General features: G+C 32.2%; 1 protein-coding gene across 1 annotated transcript in view; it reads left to right on the top strand.

Annotated features, from left to right (window-relative positions):
* Nucleotides 1-27,826, top strand: part of dpr8 (defective proboscis extension response 8) — a 152,971-nt gene that overhangs the window by 109,077 nt on the left and 16,068 nt on the right. Inside the window, exons 4-5 of the mRNA XM_076403995.1 lie at nucleotides 23,642-23,820; nucleotides 23,879-23,996. Of these exons, the coding sequence (XP_076260110.1) occupies nucleotides 23,642-23,820; nucleotides 23,879-23,996 (297 nt within the window). The remainder of the gene's footprint in view (nucleotides 1-23,641; nucleotides 23,821-23,878; nucleotides 23,997-27,826) is intronic.

Here is a 27,826-nt window from a genome sequence, read left to right as displayed (position 1 = left end):
AGCTTTTGAAGACTATTTATCCGCATTAGGAACTATTTACTGGAAACAGTCGGTAGTTAAAAAACTGGCGACTGAATGAATGAATGAATAACTAGCGTGAAGAATAGGAATTGATTAATAATCCCAAAACTGCTTCATCTTATTTGAAAATTTGTAAATATACAATTTGTAATTATATAATAATAATTTTATTTACCTTAGTTAGAAAATATTTTAAGATTACTATTCGTTGAAATTATAATGAACGAAGTTTTAGCAGCCAAAAGGATTGAACCAACATGTAGAGACTTAGAAAATTGAAAATACTTGCGAAGATAACATAAATGAGGTAAAAATTATTTTACTATTTATGAATGAAAATGTTCTTTTTATCCAATTACATTAATAAATAGTCTTGAAAAATCGAGTTCCAAAATGCTGCTATATTAATGTACTCTTTATTGTTATTTACAATAACACTAGAAACAAATTATAATGTCATAAATATTAACTATGAATCTATGTAAGCATAAAATCGGCACACTATTTTCAAGGACGCGGCTAAGACTGCCAAGTGAAAGAGTAAAAAACTGTCTTATGAATCTAGCCGGACTAAAAATATTGAACTGAAACAGTCGATAGTCGATTTTTTTCTATTTTTAGTTATGGGATAGTGTGAGAGGGTGTCTATATCTCAATAAACACGCTGCTGTTGGTGCTACAGTACTTGATTATTTCGCTACAGAAGTCATACTTTCATTTTTCACACATGTCCTATCAATTACAATCTACATTTATACATTGTATCCTCAACCGTGTAATGATTTACGTATTTTAATCGAATGACTGCATTTCCTAATAAGCAGTAAACATCAGTAAGCGGACCTTGCCATTACCTCATCATTGCTATACTGCTCTTTATCTATTATTATTCATCTATTCTTAAACTGACTATTAACATATAGATAATACAAAGTATATTTTAGAATCATAACTTGATAAATTTGACATGTTATCGAAAATAAAATCAGAAGTAAATTTATTAATAATATGGAAACCCTATCTAACTGAAATTTTGGTTTATGTTTCACTGGAATAGGATTTACCGAACTAACCCTAAATATGCAAACAACGCCTTCATTTTACCAACAAAAATATTTACATAGTCAGATTTACCGATATATGGTAGTATACAATAAACAAATGATGACAAACAGAATTAAGAAGTTGAATAATGAAAACAAGATACATTTCTAGAAAACGATATTCAATAGATAAAAGTGTGACCAAATTATCATTACTTCCTTCAGCTAACTTAAATGCGTACAGGTATATTAAATTGTATTATTAAGTATATTTGAAGTGTTGTATTTGATAATAATATTCATTTATAAATTCATTTTTAAAAGCATACATGTAAAATTGCGGAATTTTATAAGTTTTTTACTAACACGGCAATAGTATCAACCAAACCAACTGATAATAATCAGATGTACTGACATTACACAAAAGAGGGAGGGGTTGCCCAGTAAACTGGACTATCGTTTGATATTGGGTATCGTGTTATGTAATTAAGTAATATCAATTAAACCATTAAGACCGGAATATGTTAAATTTCTATATAATTTCACAATAAAAGAGCATTGAGAGATATATTGGCAATTAGGTATAGTTACGTAACATACTGCTCTAATAAAATGAAAGAAAAATTTAATTAATGGATTTAACTCACCGGTCACTGACCAAATTTTTACCATCCGTTCAAGTACCGGGTACCCGGGTACCCACCTATAGCGTGGCAGATGTACAAATCATTAGTGTACTGAATAATTTTTTTTCTCTATAAACTGGCTATTTGGCATATGAAATAACTATAGGGACACAGTTTATAGTCCTCATAGAAATAACAATAGCGAAATGCCAAGCCAATCGATAATTAGGTAACTAGATTCACTCAGTATATTCCGTTAAAGACAGCTAAATATGGAATTATAGTATGATGGATATGTGATGCTGAAAATTCGTATCTACTTACTGGATAGCTTTACACTGGAAAATCTAAAGAAGTTCGTAAGAAAAACGTTGGTGAAACAGTTGTCAAAGACTTGGTGGCACCGTACAGAGGATTCGGTAGAAATATTACAATGGATAATTTCTTCACTACTCTTCCACTGGCAAAATTTTTACTATCTTGGAACTTGACAATTGTTGACACCTTGAAGAAAAATAAAGCATACATTCCACCAGCAATGGGTGTATCAAAAACGCAAGAAGAATTATCCACTGTATTTGGCTTTCATGAAAAAGTTACCCTATGTAGTTATGTACCAAAAAAAAAACAAGGTAGTAATTACGTTATTATCAATACATCGTGAAGCTAAAATTATTGATAGTGCAAAGAAAAACACCGAAAATATTGAGTTTACCACAAAAAGGTCAACTCAAAGGTGGCCTCTAGCATTTTTTTACAATATTCTCGATATTGCCTGCCTTGCATCATATCTCTATATCATCTATATAAAATATAACATAGTTTTTTCAATATGAATAGATTCACATTAGTACATTTAATCTGTTATTATTATTTAGTCACTGGTGCTATGATCATTGCCAAGTTATACGATGGATCGATACAGCCATGTAATTAACCATATTGGGGATTCAAACTTCTGTAGAATATGTAGGATACGTATAACGTTTTCCAAAGGACGACTACAACCCTTTTGGTGCAGTATATAATTTTGTCGATATAATTCTCTTTCTAGGCATGTTAAAGGTTTAACAGGAATTTTCGTCTGCTCGTTCCCAACTCATTAATTCAATTAAATTTGAAAGTTTCCTGTCTAGATTCCAGCAGACCGACATAGTTAAATACTTTTTATTTACCGCATTGAACACGTAAAACACACTTTCCGAACAAACCGTATAATAAATTAATTGATACGACTAACAGAAAACAGCTGCTTCTGGCAAAGTAACTTCTAATTGCGTCTTGTACTTTGCAAAGTTGAGGTTTTAATGAATAATAAGCGAGGAAGCTGGATCGAGAATACATTAATCGTCAGTTTATGGCCGGCACGGGTGGTATTACGGCCGAGCCGAGCCTGTGCAGAAGAGTTTGCTAATTTTTAATTTCCAAAGTAAATTTGTTGTCTAGACGTGAGAAATTGAGTTAAACATGCTGGATATATCAAGAGTTATGTTATTAACGGAATATCGTCATATATGACAAGAAAACACACTCAAGACGGCCTCCACAGCTTCCAACTATATAGAAAGACAGTTTAATAGTTGTAAATTACTGTAATAATTTGTGAACCAATTTAATTAAAGGCATGTATGAAAACATTATTTTTCTTTATCCGGCAAATATTATTTCACGATAAAGGTCGAATTTTGCAGTATAGACTATGGGAGTTTGATAAGTCAGTGGCTTTTTGAGTTTACGGCGCAGCCACTTTAAATGCATCTTTGCTGTCCCCAACCGCCAACTATTAGTGGGATCTACATATATTAGTGGACTACTGTGAGATATTGTGTAAGCTGACTCAATTAAATTATTTTTAACAGCCATTAACAGCAGACAGCCTCTCCAATTAAAAAAATTGAAACAGTTATTTTCGTCGCTGATTAAACACTAGTTTTTAAACAGAAAAATCATCACCGAAACGAAAGAAAGGCTTGATAAATATTATGGGGATTCTACATCATCAAAATGGTTTAATGAGTATTATTGTGTGTTAGTCGTACCAGCGCAAATGACGCCGGACGTTCTTGTCGTAGATGTGTAGTCGTCATGGCAAAAATCCATAAATTGGGCTACAATTTAATACCCTATCCTCCATATTCTCCAGTGCCTCCATAGTGCGACTAATTCCTGTTTCAATATCCGAAAATAACGAAACGTATTATTTGGAAGAACCAAAAATTAAAAAACGTTGTACAAAATGTATTGAGTTAAAAGGAGAGATAAAGTTGTTTGGAGAGATTATGTTGAGAGATAGAGAACTTATTTCCAATACAAATATCTTTCATTCAAAAAAATCACTGACGTAGACACTGTCCCAGTGTTCGGTCGAGTATAATTTGTTTTTTTTTAATTGTTTTTGCCCTCGTTCGCCAGCTCGCCGATCATTTTTAGAGTTTTTAGGCTATGGAGTATTTTACTAAGCTTCGCTGTAAATTCGTACTATTTCTATCGATTTTCTTCTACCTAAAATATAATAAACTATATTAAGAAATACATACTGTAATCTGGTACGATTAAATATCCACCACCCAGCTGTGGATATGCCCTAACTGAAATAATTTCATCGACTAAGTCATTTGTTATAATGATAAAAAGCTTTTTTGCTAAAAGAAGTTCAAGTTAAAGAAATGGCTATTGATTTGTTAAATCGTCCATAAAACAAACTGTCTCCAAAATCATTCAACATTCCTTGAATGAGTAATATTTCCATCCAGATCTGCTCAAATTACCAGTGGTTCTATGGAACAATAAATCAGAAACAAGGTAAGAATGATTCTCTATAACGTGGTTTTGGTTTCAAATAAATTGCTGATATTGTTATTATCCGAAAACTGCTCAGCTATATTAATCAGCAGAAAATCAGTTCATCGTCAAAAAATAGCGTTAGAATACTAACACTAATTGTTTATTTTCTAAGATGTTGTAAGTTTACTAGTTATATCCCCGTCATAATCCTGTCCTGAAATAGTTCCTGTCAACAACCATTTCGTGGTAACCTAGCAGAAAAATAAGCAATTTATAAGTAATGAATAACAAAAGAACTTCTGCAATATATCAAAATTCTTTCTAAAATTATTGGTGAACACACTGTGATCTATTGATAGAAATATATAATCTATTCAGAGGTAGTGATGACAGTCTTTAAAACTACATAAAACTCTGACATAAGAATAATGGTTATAAAAGCAGAAATTGATAAACGTAAAACTGTGACATAGCAAGAATAGACTACATAAGTATCAATTATAGAAAACATAAATACGTGAATGTAAGTAGTTGAATATTTTTAAGAATTCCTACCCCATCTATTATATTCACCAAACTTTGCAAGTCGTTATCTTTGTTGTCTGTTTCACTCTTTATCTAATTTTCATTGTGTTACGTGGAAATTTATTGCGCATTATCAAAATCAACTAACAACTATCACTTGGTTTAGCCAATGATTTATAATAGAATATTCTAATAAAATAATCAGACACGAAGGTTATGATATTTCCTTATTCGTTTGGAGGGAACAAATAATTTCGGAAATAAAACAAGTATTACGAGATCATCACAATTACAAAATCACAATGACATCCAACTAATGAGCCACATGAATATAACGAATTATGATGTTGATGATAAGTTCGTTAATTAATAAATTTCGACCTCTGAGAATTTTCGACACACGGCGAAATAAAAGACAATTTTTTAGACAAAATACTCAATAATCAACTAGGGCAAAAATGATTTCATAAGTTTTTAATAATTCGATTTTACTGGCTATTTATTAGAATATGGTGTATTGTTAAATGACACATAAATTAGTCTTAATATAAAAAAATGCATTATACAGTAAAAAACAATACAATTTAATCACTATTTAAAAAAATGTAAGTAAAATTAAAATTAAAATTGGAAACAGCCATTTTCTTCATCACGATTTTCTCGTTAATTAAAAGATCGAACATGTGTAGACAGGAGCTACTCGAAAGCCCCAACTTACACCTACGTGGTGCGAGCAAAAAAGCCAATTAGGAATTCTAAAATTCTCTTTATCTGTCCACGTCCGACACATTTCTGTCGAATAAATCCGACCCGTTCCCTGGACTAATAACAGTTTTCCCACCGACTCGCTAATTAAGTCTCGAACAAGCCCCGAACCCCGGTCGCCTATTCCCAAGTCGCGTCCACCCGCAGAACGGACCACAGTGGACTGCCCTTTTCCTGCAGACCGTAGGCCGAGAGAATTGTGGACACGTTCCGCTGTGGTCGTGTCCGAGATTTGGGACCGTTCAATAAATACGGTCAGGTAATTGGGCCTGATTGATGTTTTATTATTTTTTGTCCTGTATTCATTTTTGTTTAAGTATGAACATGTAACAGGTCAATTGAAAAGTACACGGCCTGACACATACATGGTGCTACTAGAATTAAATCCATATGTTTTTTAGTTAGCTCTATCCCTCAAAAGATGCGTGTATAAATTTGACAGCTGTCGGATCAATAGTTTGTGAATTATAGCGTTTTGAGTGGAGCAAATTTTGTTATTGTGAAAAAAATGGATAAAAGGGAATATCGCGTGTTGATCAAATATTGCTTTCTGAAGGGAAAAAAATACAGTTGAAGCAAAAACGTGACTTGATGCCGAATTTCCGGACACGGCCACAGGAAAATCAACTATCCAGTATTGGTATGCTAAGTTTAGACGTGGTAAAATGAGCATCGAAGACGGTGAACACAGTGGACGCTCAGAAGAGGTTGTTACCGTCGAAAATATTTAAAAATTCCACATAATGATTTTGAATAACCATAAATTGAAATTGAGTGAAATAGCAGACACTCTACAGATATTAATTGAACGTGTACATCATATCATTAGCGAATATTTGGATATGAGAGAGCTCTGTGCAAAGTGGGTGCCGTGCAAGAGCACTTTAGACCAAAAACAACGACAAGTAGATGATTCGGAGCAGTGTTTGAAGATGATTAAGCGTAATCAACCCGATAATCGATATGTGACAGTGAATGAAACATGGTTCCATCATTTCACTCCGAAGTCCAATCGAAAGTCATCCGAGTGGTCACACAATGAACCTGCCTCTACAGTCGGCTGGCAAGGTTATGGCGTTTGTATTTTGGAATGCGCATGGAATAATTTTAATTGATTACCTTGAAAGAGGAAAGACCATCAACAGCGACTATTATTATTATTGGACCGTTCGAACGATGAAATCGCCGAAACAGTGCTGCTTGACCAAGACAATGCACCGTGTCACAAGCCAGTTAAACCGAATGCAAAAATCCATGAATTGTGCTTCGAATTGCTTCCGCATCCACCGTATTCTCCAGATCTTGCTCTCATCGATGAACGAAGAGGTGATCGCCAAAACTGAGATCCAATCGAATAGAAGCGACCCATGTCTCCCTATATATCTATAATCTGTAAAAAATTTAGTAGGGCCCATTGCATTTTATATCGTTATTAACAGCTTACGTATCATCACAATTTTTTCCTTTCTGCATTTACTTCCTATAACATACCACATACAGCCCTTGTACTAAACCGACTAGAAAACATTGTTGGAGAGACGTAAAACAAAGAACATTCACATAACAAAACTGCGGTAAAACAAGGGAAGCAAAAAGACCGAACAAGTAATGGGGGACTCACTTCGCCTAAAAATGATCCTCGCCATCACCGATACAAATGGCCAATTCGGAAAGATGACGTTAAAAAGATAATCTCGAGTCAAGCAGTCAGATTTATAAGGGTAGACACATATGCATATGGGTAGCGAGGGGGCTTATGTGTTTCTTATGTGAGGGGTCGTAGCAAGCGGGGCGTGAAATTATACGATCGCGAAAAATGAAGCAAGGGGTGAGTGTTTTTTTGGTATGAATGCGTGCGGAGCTGTCGGTGTAAATAAAGATATACGAGGCCGATCCTGAACAGCACATTGAGATTTTGGACGACGACGGAGAGTCTGTATGTAGATTAGGACGGCGTTTCTTTTCATCAGGACAAAAGTAAGCGATAAAAAAGGAAAAAAGAACGGACGCGTTAAGGAACAAAGTTCTTTATTTATGAGTCTGTTATTCGGCTCATTACTCGATTATTAGGATTTAATACTACACGAGCAAGAAATAACCATATAAAAATACAACGAAGGGGTCACCACAGCCATAGTTTGTGAGCCAGTAAAATTGTGAATACACTTAATATATATTTAATCCTAGCATTGGAAACTATCGACTTAAAATAGTAGCATTCGATTGTCGGGAATCAGACGGACTAGTCGATAATAAAAAATCAAGCGACTGAGAAGAGTAAATACTATTTCAGTTAAATATACAAGTCTCGTTTGTTTTTCTACTCGTGATAACGAAGATGTATGAATTCCTTCCCATACTAATTTTGATGGATGGAGGACAGGATGGAGATAATTGTTAGATTATCTGTGCTGTTTGGATCGGTTTAATCATTTTAAATATTTTTAAATTGGCAAATGACATTGTGAAACATGGAATGGAATTATGATCCCATATATATTTAAATTCATTATAATATTCCGAAAGTGACAATGACCTAACATAATGTAAGTAAACAGTTTATTTCTAGTTCATTCCAACATACGCTAATTGCTTTTATTTCAACCGTGACATAAGTGAACTTTCTGTGGGAAAGATAAAAAAGAGATAATTGTTGTAATTTATTACCTATCAAATAATAGCATAATTTTGAATGATGTAAAGTTATTTTTATATTTTATATATTTTACTTGATTGCAAAGAAATGGAATAATGACAACTAAATGTTTGTGTCGTTTTTTCTAAATTAAAATTTTCCAACTATTTAACTTAACATGTATAGTTTTAGTATTAGCAGAATAAATTGACATAGGTATTATATTGTAATATCGCATACCTATAGTATAATGTATACGAATGCATACCAACATATTTTTAGATGGCATCTCTATTCACAGGAATGTTTGTTTGCTGTGTGTATCGACTTATAACTATTTGGTAGAAAAATTTATAAAAACTGTTAAAGTTTACATGTGTTCGACCGGAGGATTCATACGATATTAGGTTAGGTCATGGTTATAAGGATATATTAAAGGGTAGGGATGCAGTTTCGAAATTTTGGCCTATATTTTAGCCGATATTTTTCGATATCTTTTCAAAAATTAAATTAAATATAATTATTAAAAAACCTTTAAGATTGGCACATAATTTTAAAGGTTTTGTGAATATTACAAAACGAATTAACGGCTGTCGACAATGGTTGTGGTGATAGGACGATCATCCTACTACTGCGATAGTTACGGTTTCGAACCCGTAGGCAATGCCATCACTATTATAAGCCAGTATTTGGCTAGATAGTCCAGCCTAAGTCTTAATAAGCAAGTTTTTATTTCATTCAAGCTAGTTTTCGTTGATTTGGATTTCTTGTGAAAACTCCGGATTCGTATTCACAGATTTCTTCACAAATCTAGGAGAGAAGGTGCTCATCACTTGAGATCTGTAGTCATGAATAGTATACAATATTTTTTACTACAACAGCCTAAATATTACTTGTAGTTCTATGACACTAAATAAACTGTCATACGTATTTTTTCAGACATCGTAGAAGAATTGAAGTTATTTGATTAATGTGAAACAATAAATGCATCTACAATTAATAAACATAAAGGTGCATAAACTACAAAAAACTGAATTATTATCTTACAGATAGCAGGAACACTCAAAATGCGTCAACAATTGAGTGACACATATGACAACGAAGGGTTTTGTATCAATACACCACAGCTATTTCATCTATTCAGTTAATTTTATAAAATTTTTAGTGTATAGTGGATTAATGTGAGTACATAGCAATGCTTAATTAAATTTAACCCATAACATTATTTTGAACAGAATGTATTTGTAATATATTTAATACCCAATAAGGAACTTAGGTATTAGATATGGAAAGGCATATCATTAAAATGTAAATTTTTCAAAAATGGTCTCAAATACTGCACATGGAAAAACTGCCAAATAGTAAAATAATCTTTCAGAATAATTCCCAAATAAGCAGCAAATTTCTCTAGTTCCTTTTAATTCGCTATGACTGAAGGTAGTCGGACGGTAAGACGGAAAAGCAGAAAGACCAACAACTTCAACGACTCTATTAAAACTATTCGTCCCCGCAGAATGGTCCGCGAACTTTTAATTTTTACGGAATGAAAATGGCACCCTTGCGGTCGCGGATAATTCCTCTCATGTCGTTTTCATTAAGCACACTGCAGACACCTATTTTTATTTGCAGTCGCATCCAGTTGCCGGTTTTGATCTTTTATTCATGGCGCTTTGTTTTCCAGACAACAAGCGGATCTCATAGTTGCTCCGTTGTCGTTTTTCTGCTATATTTTTATTAGTCCTTTGAGCACGGCATTCACCGTTCTTCCTACTAGTCGCTAGTAAACATTCGGCTGTTCCATTTTACGTTCCAAGTTTAAATCAGTGTATTTACTAGATCACGAAGTATAATTTCAAATTTGTAAACCAAATCAGGCTGTACATATACGAGGGCTGAATAGTTTATTTTAGTAAGATTTCTTCTATGCATAGTAGGAGTTAAATTTAATGAAAAATGTTTTATAAACTCAAGTCTTAATTTTGTAAATGAAATCCTCACTGTATAAATCACACTTTATGGAAAATACATCCGGCAACTATCAAAAAAATATGTTATGGATGATTTAATAATAAAAGTTAAAATTTTAGTTGAGTAAATAAACCGCAAACTCAATATCGATCAACAGAAATAATGCTCACCCTTATAATAACAACATAAAGTTGTTTAGCAACTTTAATTATTTAGCTCTGGGCACCGGAAGAATTTAACTTCAAACTCCAAATACCGAGCACGTTTAATATCTGTCATTAGAATCGTAGAGCTGGCAATCTGACTAACTTTTGGAGGCTAAATGCTAGAGGCCAAATCGTTAGTCTCATGCACTTCTTTGTTGTAAATTAGTAAAGTGTCAATAAAATTAAAGTTATTCTGTTGGAATGTGAGTTTCCAATGAAAAAAATCACCTTAGCTGCCAGAGAAATATAACTAAAAGTTTCTTAATATTGGCTTTATTTACACTTAATCTTTGACATTTGGGTTCAAATTTAAATTCGTTCAGCAACGAAAATTTATGGAACTAATTTTTGCGTGGTTCAGAATAAAGTTATTATAGTTAAGGTGGTTATTACATCATTTCTCTTTAGGTGAGATTTGGTACATAAAACCGACCTCATTCAGAGCCCAAGTCTTGTAGTCACTTATATTCTTCTGCATCTTTACATCAATTTCATAACTGATACGACTTTCCCCAGCAACATTGTATTAGACTATATAATTATATGATTATCTCTCACGGCGTACTTGATTTACCAATTATTATTTTAGGCCTTCCAAAATTAATTTATTTTGAGTATCATCAGGAAAATCAACAGATCATGTGGCACCGATGAAACTAATACAAGTACCTTTGCGAACCCTTGTGATTAATTACATTGATTTATATATTTCGATTAACTAGACAGTTCCTTTTAGATATATCAAAATCAGAAGTAGCAAAATAAAAAGGCTATAAATTAATCAAAATTGGAGAGATTTATAATTTAAAAAATATTTCGATTCCATAAAATTACTCAAGACTCATGTATTTTAAAAATATCATCGCTGAAGTGGTCCTCCGATATTTGCAGAATTAGATCAGAAAGCATCAGAATTGCTAGAAATAAGAGGAACTAAAATGTGGAGAATAATTTGGGGATTTTGAGTTTTATGAGTTATCTTGGTGCAAAATGCTTTTTTCTATTGTTCAATTTTTCACTTAGTGCGTCAAAATCCATTTACGTCCATCTATAGCTTTTTCTTAATTCATGATAGGTATGATGACGGTAGTGATGAAGGCTTATCTTGAAACAATGCTCGAATATGGTTTTATATTTATATACTCAGATTGTAATATTCAGAAATTACTTAAAATTTTACCATTAAATTTGGCAAAAGTTGAAACAAAATTAAAATATTTATCAACTTTTCCTTGTTAATTTTGTGATAGATTAGAAGAATGCTATAATAAAAAAATTTTAAATTTACCAAAATATATTCCTGAACCTATTGAAATTTTCATATTCAATAAGATTTCATCCTTCAACCAATCATATTTTTATATTCATATCTAAAAATATATGATCTATAAAGAAAACTGTTATATCTGCATGCAATTCTACCTTTATCAGCTTTCTTCAGTATCAAAATCTTGTATGTTGGCTCAAATTTGTCACGCTTCTGTTTCCTGTTTTTTCATAAATCAAAATATTTCAACTACAACTACTGACTTTTAATCTCTACATTATAGACATATTTGAATGGCATATTAAAGCCAGCGAAACAAAATCCACATATATGAATATTACGCTCCGTTAAAATAATGTCAATTAATCTACATCAACAATTGTCAACTCTGTGAAGTGCGTAGATTTAAACGTCTAATACTGATTATTGGATATATTTAGACTTTAGAATAAATATATATATATATATATATATATATATATATATATATATATATATATATATATATATATATATATATATATATATATATATATATATATATACTTATGTATATACTTATGTATATAATGTGTGTGTCTAGAATACTAAGTATTCTAAATATAGGATGTCGCACCTATATTAATGGTTATATTAAAACTGCCTCCTCGGTTCACCTTGATCATTTTCCGGTCTTCAACCACTCGCTCTCCATCCGCATTGGTATGCAAGAAAACGGACGCGTCCTCACGCCATCTGGATAACGAGACCTGCGAGGGTCAGGGCAACGGGCGGCGGGAGAACGGGGACGTTTCCCTTTCCATCCGGTTAATCCTAAGACGACCGACAATCCGAGGAATCTCGCCGGCTCCTACTGGATGGGACTTAATGAGTCTATGCCGTGTGGAAACGTGGAACTATTCCGAATTAGTGCGGTCCTTATTTTTGGAAAGTTTACTGTGCGTACGGGGACTTTCTCGAGAATGAAAACGACTGGGGAAATTAGGAGAATTAATGAGCTCATTATTCGAAATAACAAAGCGTGAATACTCCATAAATTTACATTAGATATTTCAAAAAGTGTATTATTTTGTGTATGTTTAGTAAATATATAATACTTGTGCTGAAAATTCCAGAGCGTCACAAAGAAATCGCGTTTTATTCGTTCAACATTGCCTTTATTCATTAACGTAACTTCAGCGCCCTTCTAACATTTCGTTCCTCTTTTGTAGAACGACTTATCTTTTGCCTCAAAATAGGACTTAGTTTCAGCGAAAACTTCTTCATTCGAGCAACATTTCTTAACCAGTGTGCATATTTTTGAGGTCTGCGAACAGTCACTAGTCGCTGGGGGCTAAGTCTGGCGAAAACGGTGGATGTGAGAGCAATTCGTTTTAGTTCAAGTTCAATTATTATAGTTTTGCTATTGGTTTGATTGACTTGTGTCACGGTACGTTGTCTTGATGAAACAATTTCCTTTCCTTGCCCTCGTTTATTCGCAATTTCTTCTTTTGCAGCGATCCAATAACGTTATATAATATTCATTGCTAATGGTACTTCCCTTCGCAATGTAGTAAATGAATATTACACCGCGCATATCCCAAAATACCGATTCCATAATCTTTCCAGTTGATTGTTGTGCTTCCGGGCGCTTTGGACGAGGTTCACCAGCTGCTTTCCACTCAAATGACGATGGTCTTGATTCCAGAATGAAGTGATGGGTCCATGTTTCACCCATTGTAATATATCGATGCAAGAATTCCGGTTTGTTGAGTTTGAATATGGCCAAGCGCTGCTGAGAATCACCAACACGTTGTCTTTGGTCAACAGTTACCAAACCGGGCACCCACTTTGAACAGAGCTTTCTCATAATCAAATGCTCATGCATTATAAATCCAACACGGAACGTTCTTTTATTCTATCTACGTTGTCAGCTAACTCACGCAACTTCACTTTTTGATTATTTATAACGATTTTGCGAATTTTTTTTAAATTACCACCTCATTTGGACCTTTACTGCGTTCTTCATCATCCGTGTGTCTACAGCCATTTTTGAAGTCACCAAACTGGCGTTTTATTATCGATTCTGATCGAGTAGAGTCCTTATAACACTTTTCAAGCCGTTGTTTCGCTTGAACAGTATTTTTTTCATAAAGAAGAAAATCAGGAATCATCATTAAAACAGGAAATTGTTTTTGATCTATTGTTTTTTAAGTAACAAAATTAGTGTCACACTTAACACAATAACTCACAAACGTAAATGAAATTTTAACAAAATTCTTTTAAGTTTTACTACTAAATAAAAACGCAGTGAATGTAATAAAACTAGTTCTATCTATGTGCTAGGCTCGGGACTTTTCAGCCCATTTTTCATCATTATATACAATTTTTTAAGGTGTGATTTTAACTTAACTAAGAGACCACTGAGAGATCTGTTATTGTTATTTATTTGTTACGTTATTTGTTCTAACTCGCTGAAATATCGATTGAGTTACAACTTTATTGAAAGAGTTGAAAAAACACAATTAACACCCTAAATTGTATTTTCCAAATAAAGACTATTAACGGAATGCTTTCCTTTGAATTTCAAATAGTTTGAACTTTAATGATTCTAAGCCTCTTTATAAACGATATTTTGCGAGCGACCTCTCAGCTTTTGGTAAATATTTTTGGCCATTATAGTCGCAGAAATAAAATGTCAAACCATCGATTGATCTCCGAGCAACCAAAATAAATTTCCAACTCTGTCGGGTAAAAAGATAGAAAGAGTAAAAGGTTGAAAGTATAAATGCGTTAGTAACTTAAATATGAGATAATAAATGTAAGTAGCACTTTTTTTATAATAAAAGAGAGAATATATGAATAAACTAATTTTTAAATTGATATTTGATTTTAGCATGTATATTAAAACAATAACGAATGCAATGTAATATTTTTTTACGATTTAGAAATGTTTTTTAAAGGAACGTAATTACAATCGTTAATTTAGCTATTGTTTTTTAAAAACTCGGATCTAAAAATGAATAATCATACAAAGTATATTACATAATTTGTATAATGTTCAAATAATATAGTTTCATACAATCACATATCTTATTACATTAATCGTTAAACATCTTAATATCTATCAATACTTTAAAATATTTACACGTGTACTGTTAATAATTCATAATTTCTTCTATTTGTCCTAAGTTTTCGTATTTATCTATGCAAATTATTTAATTAGTTTCATTTTAATTCCTGCATAACTTCATTACCTCAGTTATGTATTCAAATAGCCCTGAGCTTTTATGCAAAATATTTATATTGCATAAACAATAAATACACCAGGCTGATTAGAAGAATAATATCTTTACCCTTACCTCAAAATAATTAATATAATTGCATCATTCTTTGCTTATTTATTTCACTCTTATCTTTGCAGATAGCTGATCTTTAATTTGCCTTGTATTTGGTATCCTTTCATTGATCTATTCCTTCTTACTTTGTCTTATATGGGACATAGGAACTAACAAGTTACCAACAAATTAGGAATTAACAACAATCATTAAAATAAATGCATTCTTGATGCACAAATTAACGTATTTATTATCTGCTATTTTCTATCGGAGCTTTGTTAGGAAACACAAATAACTCTGAAACGAATCAGAAGTTAATACCATTAAATTTTACAGAAAAATCTTAACAACCTTTTGAATTGTGTCTAGTACAATGATTTACTATGTCACCTAAAGAGGTTAATCTATGTTGAGATCAATTTTTCACATATGTCGGGTTTTTCTTTCAGAGCTGTAATATAAGCGGCTCCCGCTATAGTGAACACATTAATTTTTTTCTCTATAATAAGTATAATATATAATTCTACGTGATCGTATCTTCCTTAATAATTCTATTTCTAAACTTTCCGTAACTTTTTAATAGTTCCAACAATACGGGAATAACCGAAAATAACACAAAATCCTAAATAACACTTTTTAAAATTAAAAAAAAACCTCCTTTAATAATGTTATAACATATTCACAATGATTCATAAAAAGGATCATCAAAAAACAATTTTAAAAATAGGATGAAATTTATTCAGAGAAAAATTAAGCTTCCAAAGCTATAAAAGTTGGAATGGAAAATTTTTTTTTCATTGATTTGATGGCTATTGCTGGTTGCTAGATTTGAGCGTATTTAATTTTACTAGAATATATTTATTTGTAGCGCATATTATATAAACACTTTAGGCTTAAAATGTCTTCCTCGATACAAACCTTCACCGAGCTAAATTTAAAATTTTAAAAAGGGAAGCAAAATTTCGAACAAGCCAATTAATAAATAGATATTGTTAAGTTGGGTCTTTTTAAGAAAGGTTGACACTTAAGAGAGATACATTTCACCTCTTTAGGAACTTTATAATCTCCTTAAGGTACTGTGTGCAATATTTTGCGTAGCTTGATTTTTTAACACATCTCACTGATAGTGAATAAAAACATAAAAACATTCAAATATTACTATAACATATTTGAATAATATGTTTAAGGGATGAGTATTCCTCTAATAGGAATTTTGTTCACATTTTCCTCCAGATTGGTAACATAGTTAACTCAAATTATTTGGGTATCCTTATATATTACTTCTTCTATTATTTCTGGGATGAAACAAGCGCGGTGATATCGTACTAAACCTACCGGAGTAAATCATTAATTGCTGGTAAAAGCCTACGGTGAGCATGTTCTAACCTTAAAACATATGAAGCGTAAATTTTTCTAATTCAAAATTGAAAATTTCGATGTGCAAGACTCTTTGTTGTAGTTGTGTTGTGGTGTTGACGTTGTGATAGATCGAGAAATTTTGAAGTTGCGAAACTGCAAGATTTGTAGGATTAAGATCCAACCCAAACCCAAAAACAATTAGCAGAAACGTTAAATGTGGCCCAAGAAATAATTAGCGACCGATTACAAGCAATGGAGAAAATCGAAAAGATGGACATATGGTTGCCACATTAATTAAATGACAACTAAATCGAAGATTTAAAAAATCATGAGAAATGCTGCTTCAAAGATACGTAGACCATTTCCGGATTGAATGGTGACGGGTGATGAAAAGTGGATTTATTTTGAAAACCCAAAGCGTAAAAATCATGATAACCATCTGGCGAAGTTAGTCGATCGGCTCCTAGGCCCAATCCATTTGGTTGCAAGACAATGATCTATGTTTAGTGTCAGCAGAGTGGCGCGGTGTATTACGAACTGTTGAATCCTCATGAAGCAGTTAATAGTGATCGCTAACGATAACAAATAGTTAATATAAGCCATGCATTGACAGGAGAACGTTCAGAATGGACACGAATACAAGGTAAAGTGATCTTTCAGCACGATAACGCATCTTTTCGTAAAGCAAAACCTGTCAAGAAAGCGTTGGAAGCACTTGAATGGGACAAATTAGCGCACTCGCCGTACTCTCCAGTGTTTGCCCGTCTGACTATTAACTTTTCGCATCAACGGGACACGCGCTTGCGGGGCAGTGCTTTTGGACCTTTACTGCGTTCTGCATCATCGGTGTCTCTACGACCATTTTTGAAGTCAGCAAACCGGCGTTTTATTGTCGATTCTGATGGAGCGGAGTCCTTATAGCACTTTTCAAGCCATTGTTTTGCTTGAACGGTATTTTTTCTCATCAAGAAGAAAATCAGGAATCATCATTAAAACAAGAAATTGTTTTTGATCCATTGTTTTTTAAGTAACAAAATTAGTGTCACACTTAACACAATAAGTCACAAACGTAAATGAAATTTTAACAACATTCTTTTAAATTTTCGTACTAACTAAAACCGCAGTGAATGTAATAAAACTAGTCCTATCTATGTGCTAGGCTCGGGACTTTTCAGTCCATTTTTCATTATGATATACAATTTTTTAAGGTGTGATTTTACCTCAACTGAGAGATCACTGAGAGATCTGTTATTGTTATTTGTTTGTTACGTTATTTGTTCTAACTTGCTGAAATGTCGATCGAGTTACATCTTTAATAAAAGAGTTGAAAAAACACAACTAACACCCAAAAAAGTGAGTAAAGTGATCTCATAAAGCAAAACCTGTCAAGAAAGCGTTGGAAGCACTTGAATGGGACAAATTAGCGCACTCGCCGTACTCTCCAGTGTTTGCCCGTCTGATTATTAACTTTTCGCATCAACGGGAAACGCGCTTGCGGGGCAGCGCTTCTTCAATTTCGAAGAAGTTAGAGAGGAATGGCTGAGAAAACCACTCATGGTTTTGTTCAAATACCAAACAATTTTTTTGGGATGGCATCCATAAACTGCCTAATTTTTTCCCTTCAATGTCTGATGTAGTGCTCTGAATAAAAAATATAAGATTATAAGGTAATCTATTGTACTATGATGTGTTTGGTAGATTTTCAGTATAACGTAAAATTCGAAAGATAATCACTAATTTTTCTTATTTTACGAATATATGTCGTCTTGTTGGATGTCCAGTACTCGTAATTCATCATGAACTCTAATATAACGGCAATAAAACATATCTCGTCTATACTCTCAATACTTTATATATTAAACATTTTATTGATCATTTCCTTATTTCAATATAAATCGAAAGCACCCTGCAAAATTATCTTACAATATTCCAAATTTAAAAGATAATAGAAATATTTACTGCTAAATATTCAACCCAAGTTTTAAACTAAGATATATTTTAATTAAAATTGGTAATTTTCATCCCGATTCAAATTGTATAATAATAGTAATAACAATAACAATAAAAGAACCAACAAAATAGCGTTCACCTTCACCTCCGCGCAATATTCTACACAATAAATTAAAGATCGTTTACTGACAAAGTTCGGACTTTCGGCGTTCACTTCCACCACCAACTTCGGGTCTAACGGTGTTATTATGCGCTTGGTTCACCATTGAAATTACAAATTCCTATTTCGGATACGTAGGCCAATTATCACCATTGGCGGTGTAACGCAAATGAGCGAAGTTTCCAAAACATCTTCTCCTTAGTTCGCAGGAAAAAGTTTTATGCTGGATGGTGAGGGACTTGCCAGCGAATTCCCTAAGTTCAACAGCCAAGACAAGAAGTTTAACTAAACAAAAGCTCTTCGTGCATGAACCACAACTAATATATATAAGTTACAGTATATTATTTACAGTAACCGTCATACATATTTTTATTATTTAATTATTACGTTCCTACTAGTCGTTTCTGGCTAATCCACAATTTGTCTTTATGATAACTTAAATCTAGTTATATAACTAGGAGGACATACCGGCCCTATCTCAGTCTCTGGTAAATCAATGTTTATACATGTCACTGCTGTATTTTTTAATATATGCACCTCACTACACAACACTACACAAGATCAGATGGTTTTTTTTGGGTCTGTGTCCTGTTCTGGTGGTATTGCAAAGCTGCAATGCTTCAGTATTTTGCCCCCCTCAATTCTCATGCCACGCCCCCTGCAATTCTCTCGATTTCTTGACTGACTGTGGATATCTAAAGGTCTCGATGTAGATAGTAAGTCATATAGTATTTGAATGCGCCCTCAATACCTCTCAGGACTTTCTTCTGAAAATTTTTTATTTTGTTTATATTACTCTTTGCATAACATCCCCATAGTAGAAATCCGTATTTTCATATAGGTTTTAGTACTTGCTTATATAATAGCAATTTATTATGTCCTAATAATTGAGATTTTCTTCCAATTAGCCAGTACATTTTCCTACATTTCTATTTCAGTTATTTTCTTTTCTCCTTTACATGTTCCCTCCAGCGAAGTTTTACATAAAGATTCATTCCAAAATATTTAGCGTTGTTGCTATAAGGAATGATAGCATTATTTAATGTTATAAGTGCTTGTACGATCTGATTGTAAGTGAACTGCACATGCACAGATTTACTTTCGTTAATTTTTATTTTCCAAGCTTGTGTCCAATTATTTTTATTGTCACTTGCCTGTTGTAATTTTCGTGTGGCTTCTTCACTATTGTCTTTGACAGCTATAATCGCAGTATTATCAGCAAATGTAGCCATCGTAGTATTCTCCCTTTGTGGTGTATCATAAGTGTAGAGTAGATAAAGCATTGGTATCAGTACACTTGCTTGTGGCACACCTACTTTAGCTTCTTTTATTGTAGCGAAAGCTTCTTCTTGTTTGACCCCTAACATTCTGGTTGCAGTGTACGATTTTAATAGTTGGGTGTGTTGCTTTGGTAACATTTTCTGTAGTTTATGAACAAGGCCTTCATGCTAAACCTTATAGAAGGCTTGTGTTACATATAAGAAAACGGTCATACATGAACAATGCTGTATTTAACAATTTTAAGTAGTCGGAAAATAATTGTTACTTCATACGGATATAGTTATCCTTTTGGTAGTGCATGTGTAATTTTATTTTGAAAAATTACTGCATGAATCTAATACATTTTTTCAATGGAAAAACACAATATTTAGAAATTATATGGCTCGATGAATGGAGGTAATATGAAATAAGACAGATGGTTTACATGATGTGACATTTATTTATTGACGTTACATGAATACAGAAAACATAATAGATAAAAGTGATCATTGCTACCTGAACTATGTTACCTGAAGCAAACATTTGGACAGTTGATGGATGAACGTCTAAACTAAACGATGGTCAGTAAATGAGTGATCGAAAGTTCTTCAATGATATTCAATGTAGTGATCTTCAATGATATTCCAGATAAACATATCGGGTTGCCAGACCTTCGGTATCGTTTACTGGAGTTCGGTGCTGGTACGTGTTCAACATCTATGATAATATTTTCTGGGTATTTTGTAGGCCGATATCCTAAGATATAAAATTCAACATGCTTCAAGGTCGCTACATATATTTCTACCATCTAGTTTTAAATTTTTTGCTCTTTTTCGTTTATTATTATTTATAGCAATGTAATAATAAATTAATGATGAATATTCAACATTTATATGTATTTAAATAGGAAGGCTTTGAGAAAATTAAAAAAACCGAAATTACTTCTTCCCAGCCCATATAATTTCATATATATTTGTCAAATATCTGACTACTACCTACATTTACACTAAATATAACGTCAAATAGAACAAAGTAACAACACTTTTACAATATAAATAACAACATTGTTACTTTATTTTATTTTATACCTGATATAAATCATACGCACAAAACATACAAAATATATTGTTTAACCTCCGATGTTTTTTGCGAAATCCCCACATCTGAATGTTCGCGCTTGATATGCATGGAAAAATAGCCCGAAGCCAATGTAAATCCTTTTTTTAATTTCGAGATTTTCTACCGTGATCATGCATAACCAATATTTTAACAGAAAAAAAAAGATATCCGAATAAATTTTGGAACGTTTTGTTTAGGGTTTTTAGCAACATATGGGACCGACTGGCGTTTGTTAATTGGAGCGTTTACTATGACCTCAATAGATTTTATCAGTTAGTTTCAAAATAAAATTAATTTAGCTATTTTATTATTTTCTTCTTTGTTAATAACTTCATTTAAAAATGTTTCAAGATTGTTTCTCATATAACGTATTTTGCTATATGAAGTATCTCTGCATTATCAGTGATAATTGGTGCAACCATATATTCCTTACCCGAACATACCAAAATACTTGGGCATCACACTGGATACTAATCTCAAGTGGAAACAGCATAATAAAAAGAGACAAGTATAGCTTTATTTGAAATTCAAAAAATGTGGGGGTTGCTTAGACGACTATCTCAATTCATACTAAACAAATTATGAAGCCCGGCTGGACCTATGGTGTGTAATTATGCACATGATGCAAATTTATTAAACCACAGTTCTTAGCTGCATGATTAACGGTCCATAGCTATTTGTACAAGGGGATTTCCATAAACATCTAAGGGTACCAACAGTTAATAAATTAAATGGTTTGGGCAAAATATGAAAAGATTGCCAGAATATAGAATGGTCGAAGCTCTTCAACTGTGTAAGGAGAGTGGACTTACCTATTTACGAAACAAAAACCCTTTGAACTAATATAGTTAAATAATACGCGAGAATAAAAATTGGTAGTGATAATTGTGGCTACAGTAATTCCTTACCCGAACATACCAAAATACTTGGGCATGACACTGGATACTAAGCTCAAGTGGAAACAGCATACTAAGAGGAGACAAGTATGCTTTATTTGAAATTCAAAAAATGTGGGGTTTGCTTAGACGACTACCTCAATCCATACTAAACAAATTATGAAGCCCGGCTGGACCTATGGTGTGCAACTATGCACATGATGCAAACTTATTAAACCAAAGTTCTTCACTGCATGATTAACGGACCATAGATTTTTAGACATATGTAATGATAGTAGACTTACCTATTTACGAAACAAAAATCCTTTGAACTAATATAGTTAAATAATACGAGAGATTAAAAATTGCCAGTGATAATTGGAACTACAGTAATTCATTATGCGAACATACGAAGCTCTTAAACCGTATAAAGATAGTGGACTTAACTGGAGGGTTAACGAAACAAAAACTCCTTGTACTAATATAGTTCATTAGATAGTTATTACTAGATAGATGTTGTGAATAATCACTTGTAATATATGTTCGATGTTATTTCTAATCAAAAAAAAAATATCGAGATAATCTTTTTATTATTAATTATTGAATAACCATATCAGCTGCTCCTCTAAAAATGTACGTCTTTAGGACCATTTCAATAATGAAACTTTGTAAGCTGTAATATTACTGACAACAAATTTGAAGAAATTAACATTAATTTTGATTAATAATTAGTAACATTAACAATATAATTTATAAACTAAGTAAATCTAATCTGCTTATTATATATATCATAAATGAGGTACTGAGGAAGGAATAACAATATGTACAATAAAAAGCTAGTTAGTATGATCATGAAAGTAAATATTTAGGAAAAAAATTAAATTATAAATGAAATGAAAAAAAGGTATTTAATTGCCCCACAATAGAAATTTCCAAAAAGTTTAAGATAAAGAGATGTAAATAAATAAAGCTAATGAATTAACAAATATATTCTAATACAAGTGTAGTTTCTTGGAGTAGATGTTCACCTAAACTTTTTTTAAGCTATATAGCATACATATGTATACTGAAGACGATTTGGATAATGCTAACAATTATTAATTAATTTAAATGTATATTAATATACGTTATTATTAAGAATATAGTGGAAAAAAATTATAAGCTGATTAAAAATTATTTTAATTATTTTACTCAAAATTATCATTTGGACTTTAGATTAAACGAAGGATTGTGGGGTTATATTGGTATGGTTAACAACTTCCTTTAGTGTTTTGATTATTAAGGATTTCAGCTGTACCTTAATGGGCTTTTATATATTAATTACTATAATTTCGATTTAACCGTGTCTAAAAATGAACTACAATATGGTCAGTATGTTATCATGATGAAAATACATCTTAAAACCTCAGAACTTATAATTGTATGATATCACAGCGATGCTAGTCGAAGATTATGCTTAGATTATGCTAACCTAGTTGATCCCGACGTCAATGACTAAACAATAACAATTTTCAAACCTTCGTAGACTTTTTGACCAAATCCTCCGAGGATATCCGAGAAAATATGTTTTCTCGTTTGATATTTTAACAGGTTTTTGAGCTCAATTCAGAGCAAAAATACCTACAAATCAATTATTTAAGCAACTGTCTTAACTGAAGTATACCTTATATGTTTAATAAATGCATAATAAATAGAGCAACTCTTTAAAATTAAGCTCTTAGAATAAACTATGCGAGATTCTCAATTTTCCTTTTGTTGCAGAGCCCATAACTGAAATTCTGGGAAGTCCCGAATTATTCATAAATATGGGGTCAACAATTAACCTGACCTGCGTTGTCCAATACGCTCCAGAACCACCACCAGCAATGTCATGGGCGCACAATTCCCAAACCATCAACTTTGACTCGCCAAGAGGAGGTATCAGCTTAGTAACGGAAAAAGTAAGTTGTTGGAAATACGCAGCGCCAAATCCAAAACGAGCTTTGGCGTTTGTTTCAGGGATTTACTACTACCAGTCGACTGCTTATCCAAAAAGCTGTCCAGAAAGATTCAGGTTTATACACGTGTTCTCCGTCCAATGCGAACTCGGCTACAGTACGTGTTCACATATTAAATGGTAAGTCATTGAGAATTTCTGCAAAATTAAAAAAGTATACCTACACATTTATCAGTAGTTCAAATCAGTTCATGTAGATTTCACGAAAGTGAATTTGTGTCTTTTTATTAACGGAGCCTCCTCTCGGGACGGGACTTATATGACATATTCTTATCGTGTAACTAGCCATTGAGGAATGGTGTTTAAAATACTGCAAAATTTCACAAAAAGTGTGCTTAAACTTTTATTAATAGTTCAATAACAGTTCATGTGAATTTGACGAAAGTGAACTATTGGAAAATATATCGTTAACGTCACAGCCCATTAATTGGAATTTTTCCTAGAAACATACTCTATCTGCAAATGTTTAAGCAGATAAAAATATGATACCAAAAATACTGCAGGCTTTTATTGACATTATGTTAATGGGAGATGACTTTTTTACTTTATTTGTAACGAATTTTGAGAAAGCTAGTAATATTCGCCTGTAATTGTTGTATCTTTGCCAAGGTGAACATTTAACCCGATTCTGTATCCCAAAACACATTTTATATGACATTTCTTATGCTTTTCACAGGAGGCATCAAATCGTAGGCACATTTATAAAATATTATTTTACCACAAACGAAAAATACAACAATTGTAAAATAATATATTATACACAGATTGCAAATAAACGTACTATGGATTTCGACGTTACATCAGTAGTAACATCAATTAAAACCCTCAAACTGCTAGATCCTTTCTATCATGACAGTTGGCAGGCGTGTCAATATCTAAAAACCAATTTCCAACAAACTTAAAATGTAGAATATACAAAAAATAAAATATCGCTCGCTTTTTAAACTAAAAGTAATCGATAATATTTAGGAAATTTTTTAACTCAACTCATGAAAATACTTGAGAATGGACTATTTTTGAGCAGCCCCAATAGGTTTAATTGTTAGTGTTTTATTGTAAGTGTATGATTAACATTATGTATATTGTTATTACCAGTCTTATTAAAGCATCCTATTTAGCAGTATCTCTTAAAAATAATATTATCCAAATATAGATACCATTCTGAACTTGAAATGAATGGGAATATAGCTCGAAGCCAATGTAAATACTTGTTTTAGTTCCGAGGTTTTCTACCTTGGTCATGTAAAACCAATATTTTAACAGAAAAACAATATATATCTCAATAAAATTTGGATAGTTTTATTTGGAATTTTTGGAAATGAGAAGCCCCAATAGGTTTAATTGTTAGTGTTTTATTGTAAGTGTATGATTAACATTATGTATATTGTTATTACCAGTCTTATTAAAGCATCCTATTTAGCAGTATCTCTTAAAAATAATATTATCCAAATATAGATACCATTCTGAACTTGAAATGAATGGGAATATAGCTCGAAGCCAATGTAAATATTTGTTTTAGTTCCGAGGTTTTCTACCTTGGTCATGTAAAACCAATATTTTAACAGAAAAACAATACATATCTCAATAAAATTTGGATAGTTTTATTTGGAATTTTTGGAAATCTTTAAAAAAGGGTCAATACATTTTCGCACCGACCTAGCAGACTATATAGCAAATCAAAATATTATTCTTCAGGTTGGAAATCGTTTCAATAGCAACATTTATCATTTTTTTTACGTATTCATTAATTTGTAAATGATCGTCATCTAAAAACAAGATTGAAGCAAATGTTGAAAAGCATTGATTTTTCTGAGGCATTCATTCTTTACCCATTGAATTTTGTGCTGCGCCCTTGGTCCAGGTCTTTTTGGAAATAAAAGTGGAAAGCTCTCATTACCACGAATAAGCTGATTAAAACTTCCTGAGTTTTTACCTTCCTGATAACTTCTCTCGAGCTGAATTCCCAATGGTGATTTTTGTGCACTAAGAGGAAACCTTTGCTTTCTTTATGCAGTATAATAAACAAATATAAACGAACTTTTGAGGCATAAATTCGAATGAATCATTCTATATGGGAAATGAATAAATCTATGAATTTTTTCAAATGAACAAAATATTTTTTTAGGCATAAATAATTTCCAATGCAGTTTATTTTATGATGACATCCTAGTAGAAGTAGTAAATAGTAAAATACTATTATATTAAATTCTATTAGTATTAACCTGATAGTCAAATAATTTGTTGGCTGTTTTAAAATTTTGCATTAGTGATAATAATAATTGTAACGCTTTTGGATCCAGTATTCGATTATATAAAATTTGATTTAAAAAATGATTAAAAAACTAGTTTAGACGAATATTATCAAAGAAAAAACAATATCTACGAATATTATGGAGAGATTCAAATTCACGTATCAATTCAAACGTGCAGACACGTTTTGATTAAAATAGCGATCCTCTCGGGACTTATATGACATATCCTTATCGTGCAACTAGCAGCACACATGGCCATTTCCTGAGGAGATAATAACGCATTGTTGATCCGCGATAAGCCACGCCTTCATAACAAAGAGAAAAACGTGGCCCATACGTACCGTTGCTCTATTGTTTCCCATTTTCTTGTCGAAGATGGCCGTTCCATGCATCAGAGGCGTCGGTTATTGGACCTTTCCGGAACAAACGACGTCTGGAAAACGTGTCGGGCTCAATGTTGCATTAAATAACAACCCCGGCATCCGTCATTAGTCTTTATGGGAATGGTGTTTCGGCAAGTGGCGATACAAAAAGGATTGGATTTTTGGCCTTTTTAATATAATGTATTTCTGACATTATCGTTACGGGTATACGGGGATTTACGTTTTAATACGGGACCTGGTCGCCCATCGAAATTATTACGTGTAATAGAGGAACGTTTTTCTTTGCCATCTTATTTTCGATTTCACTTATCTTTATTTCGATCGTTAGCTATAAATCGTACTTCATCGGAGATAATATTAAACGGGTATTTCTCAACCAAGATAAAAATGGCATTTTTTTAAAATATAATAAGTGATTTTGATATGCTAATAAAGTACACCTTACATAGTGTTAAGTTCTGACATTTTATTCCACTTAAGTCAAGCTTCAAAGCTATATATCATAGGGTAATAGAGAAGCAACTCAATAGGGGACTCTGGCGCAAAGTTTTGCTTTGTCCAGCATCCAAAGGGCGCATAATTGGACACTCAAGTAATTTGATTGGTCAATTTAAATCCCCATTATAGGCACCTGTAAGAAAAATATTTTACTGTGAAGACATTTGGTTGGCTCATTAGTAATGCTTGGCACGTGACAGCCTTAACGTTACATTTAATTGACCAATAACATTTAAATAAAAAACATTTTTTTTCTGAAATAAATTTATTAAATAAAATTCAATTAAATATAAATATAATCTTTTAAAATAAATATATATAAATATAATCGATAACAATAAATATATAATGTAAATTTATCTATAAAATATAAATGTTATATACATTATATATATATATATATATATATATATATATATATATATATATGAATAAACTTACCCCAACTTACAACAACAAAACATGCTGTAACGATGATAAATTTCTTTGATACTTAGCCCAATTTGTTTGGATTTATTAATTTTTAACATTATCAACCACTGTTTAATGACATACAAATACTTCTTCGATAATCGATCGATAATTCACTTTACTTTTTGTACTACCGACTTGTATATACTAATGAACTAATAATATAATCTCTAAATGCACTATTCCTTATATCAGCCATACTAAAAATGGCGGTAAAAATAAATAGTAACAAATGTACTATAGAAACGAAGTGAACCAATCAGATCCCGTCGCGGCTTATGGCGTTACGATTAAAGCAAGTAATAAGTTAAATATATCGACATCTAGATGTTGGACGTCGCGAAAC

This window comes from Rhynchophorus ferrugineus, unplaced genomic scaffold (genome assembly GCF_030347505.1).
Source record: "Rhynchophorus ferrugineus isolate W39M unplaced genomic scaffold, kcgeb_rfMv2 rfM4, whole genome shotgun sequence".
Taxonomy (NCBI): Eukaryota; Metazoa; Arthropoda; class Insecta; order Coleoptera; family Curculionidae; genus Rhynchophorus; species Rhynchophorus ferrugineus.
This window is presented reverse-complemented; position numbering and strand designations above follow the sequence as displayed.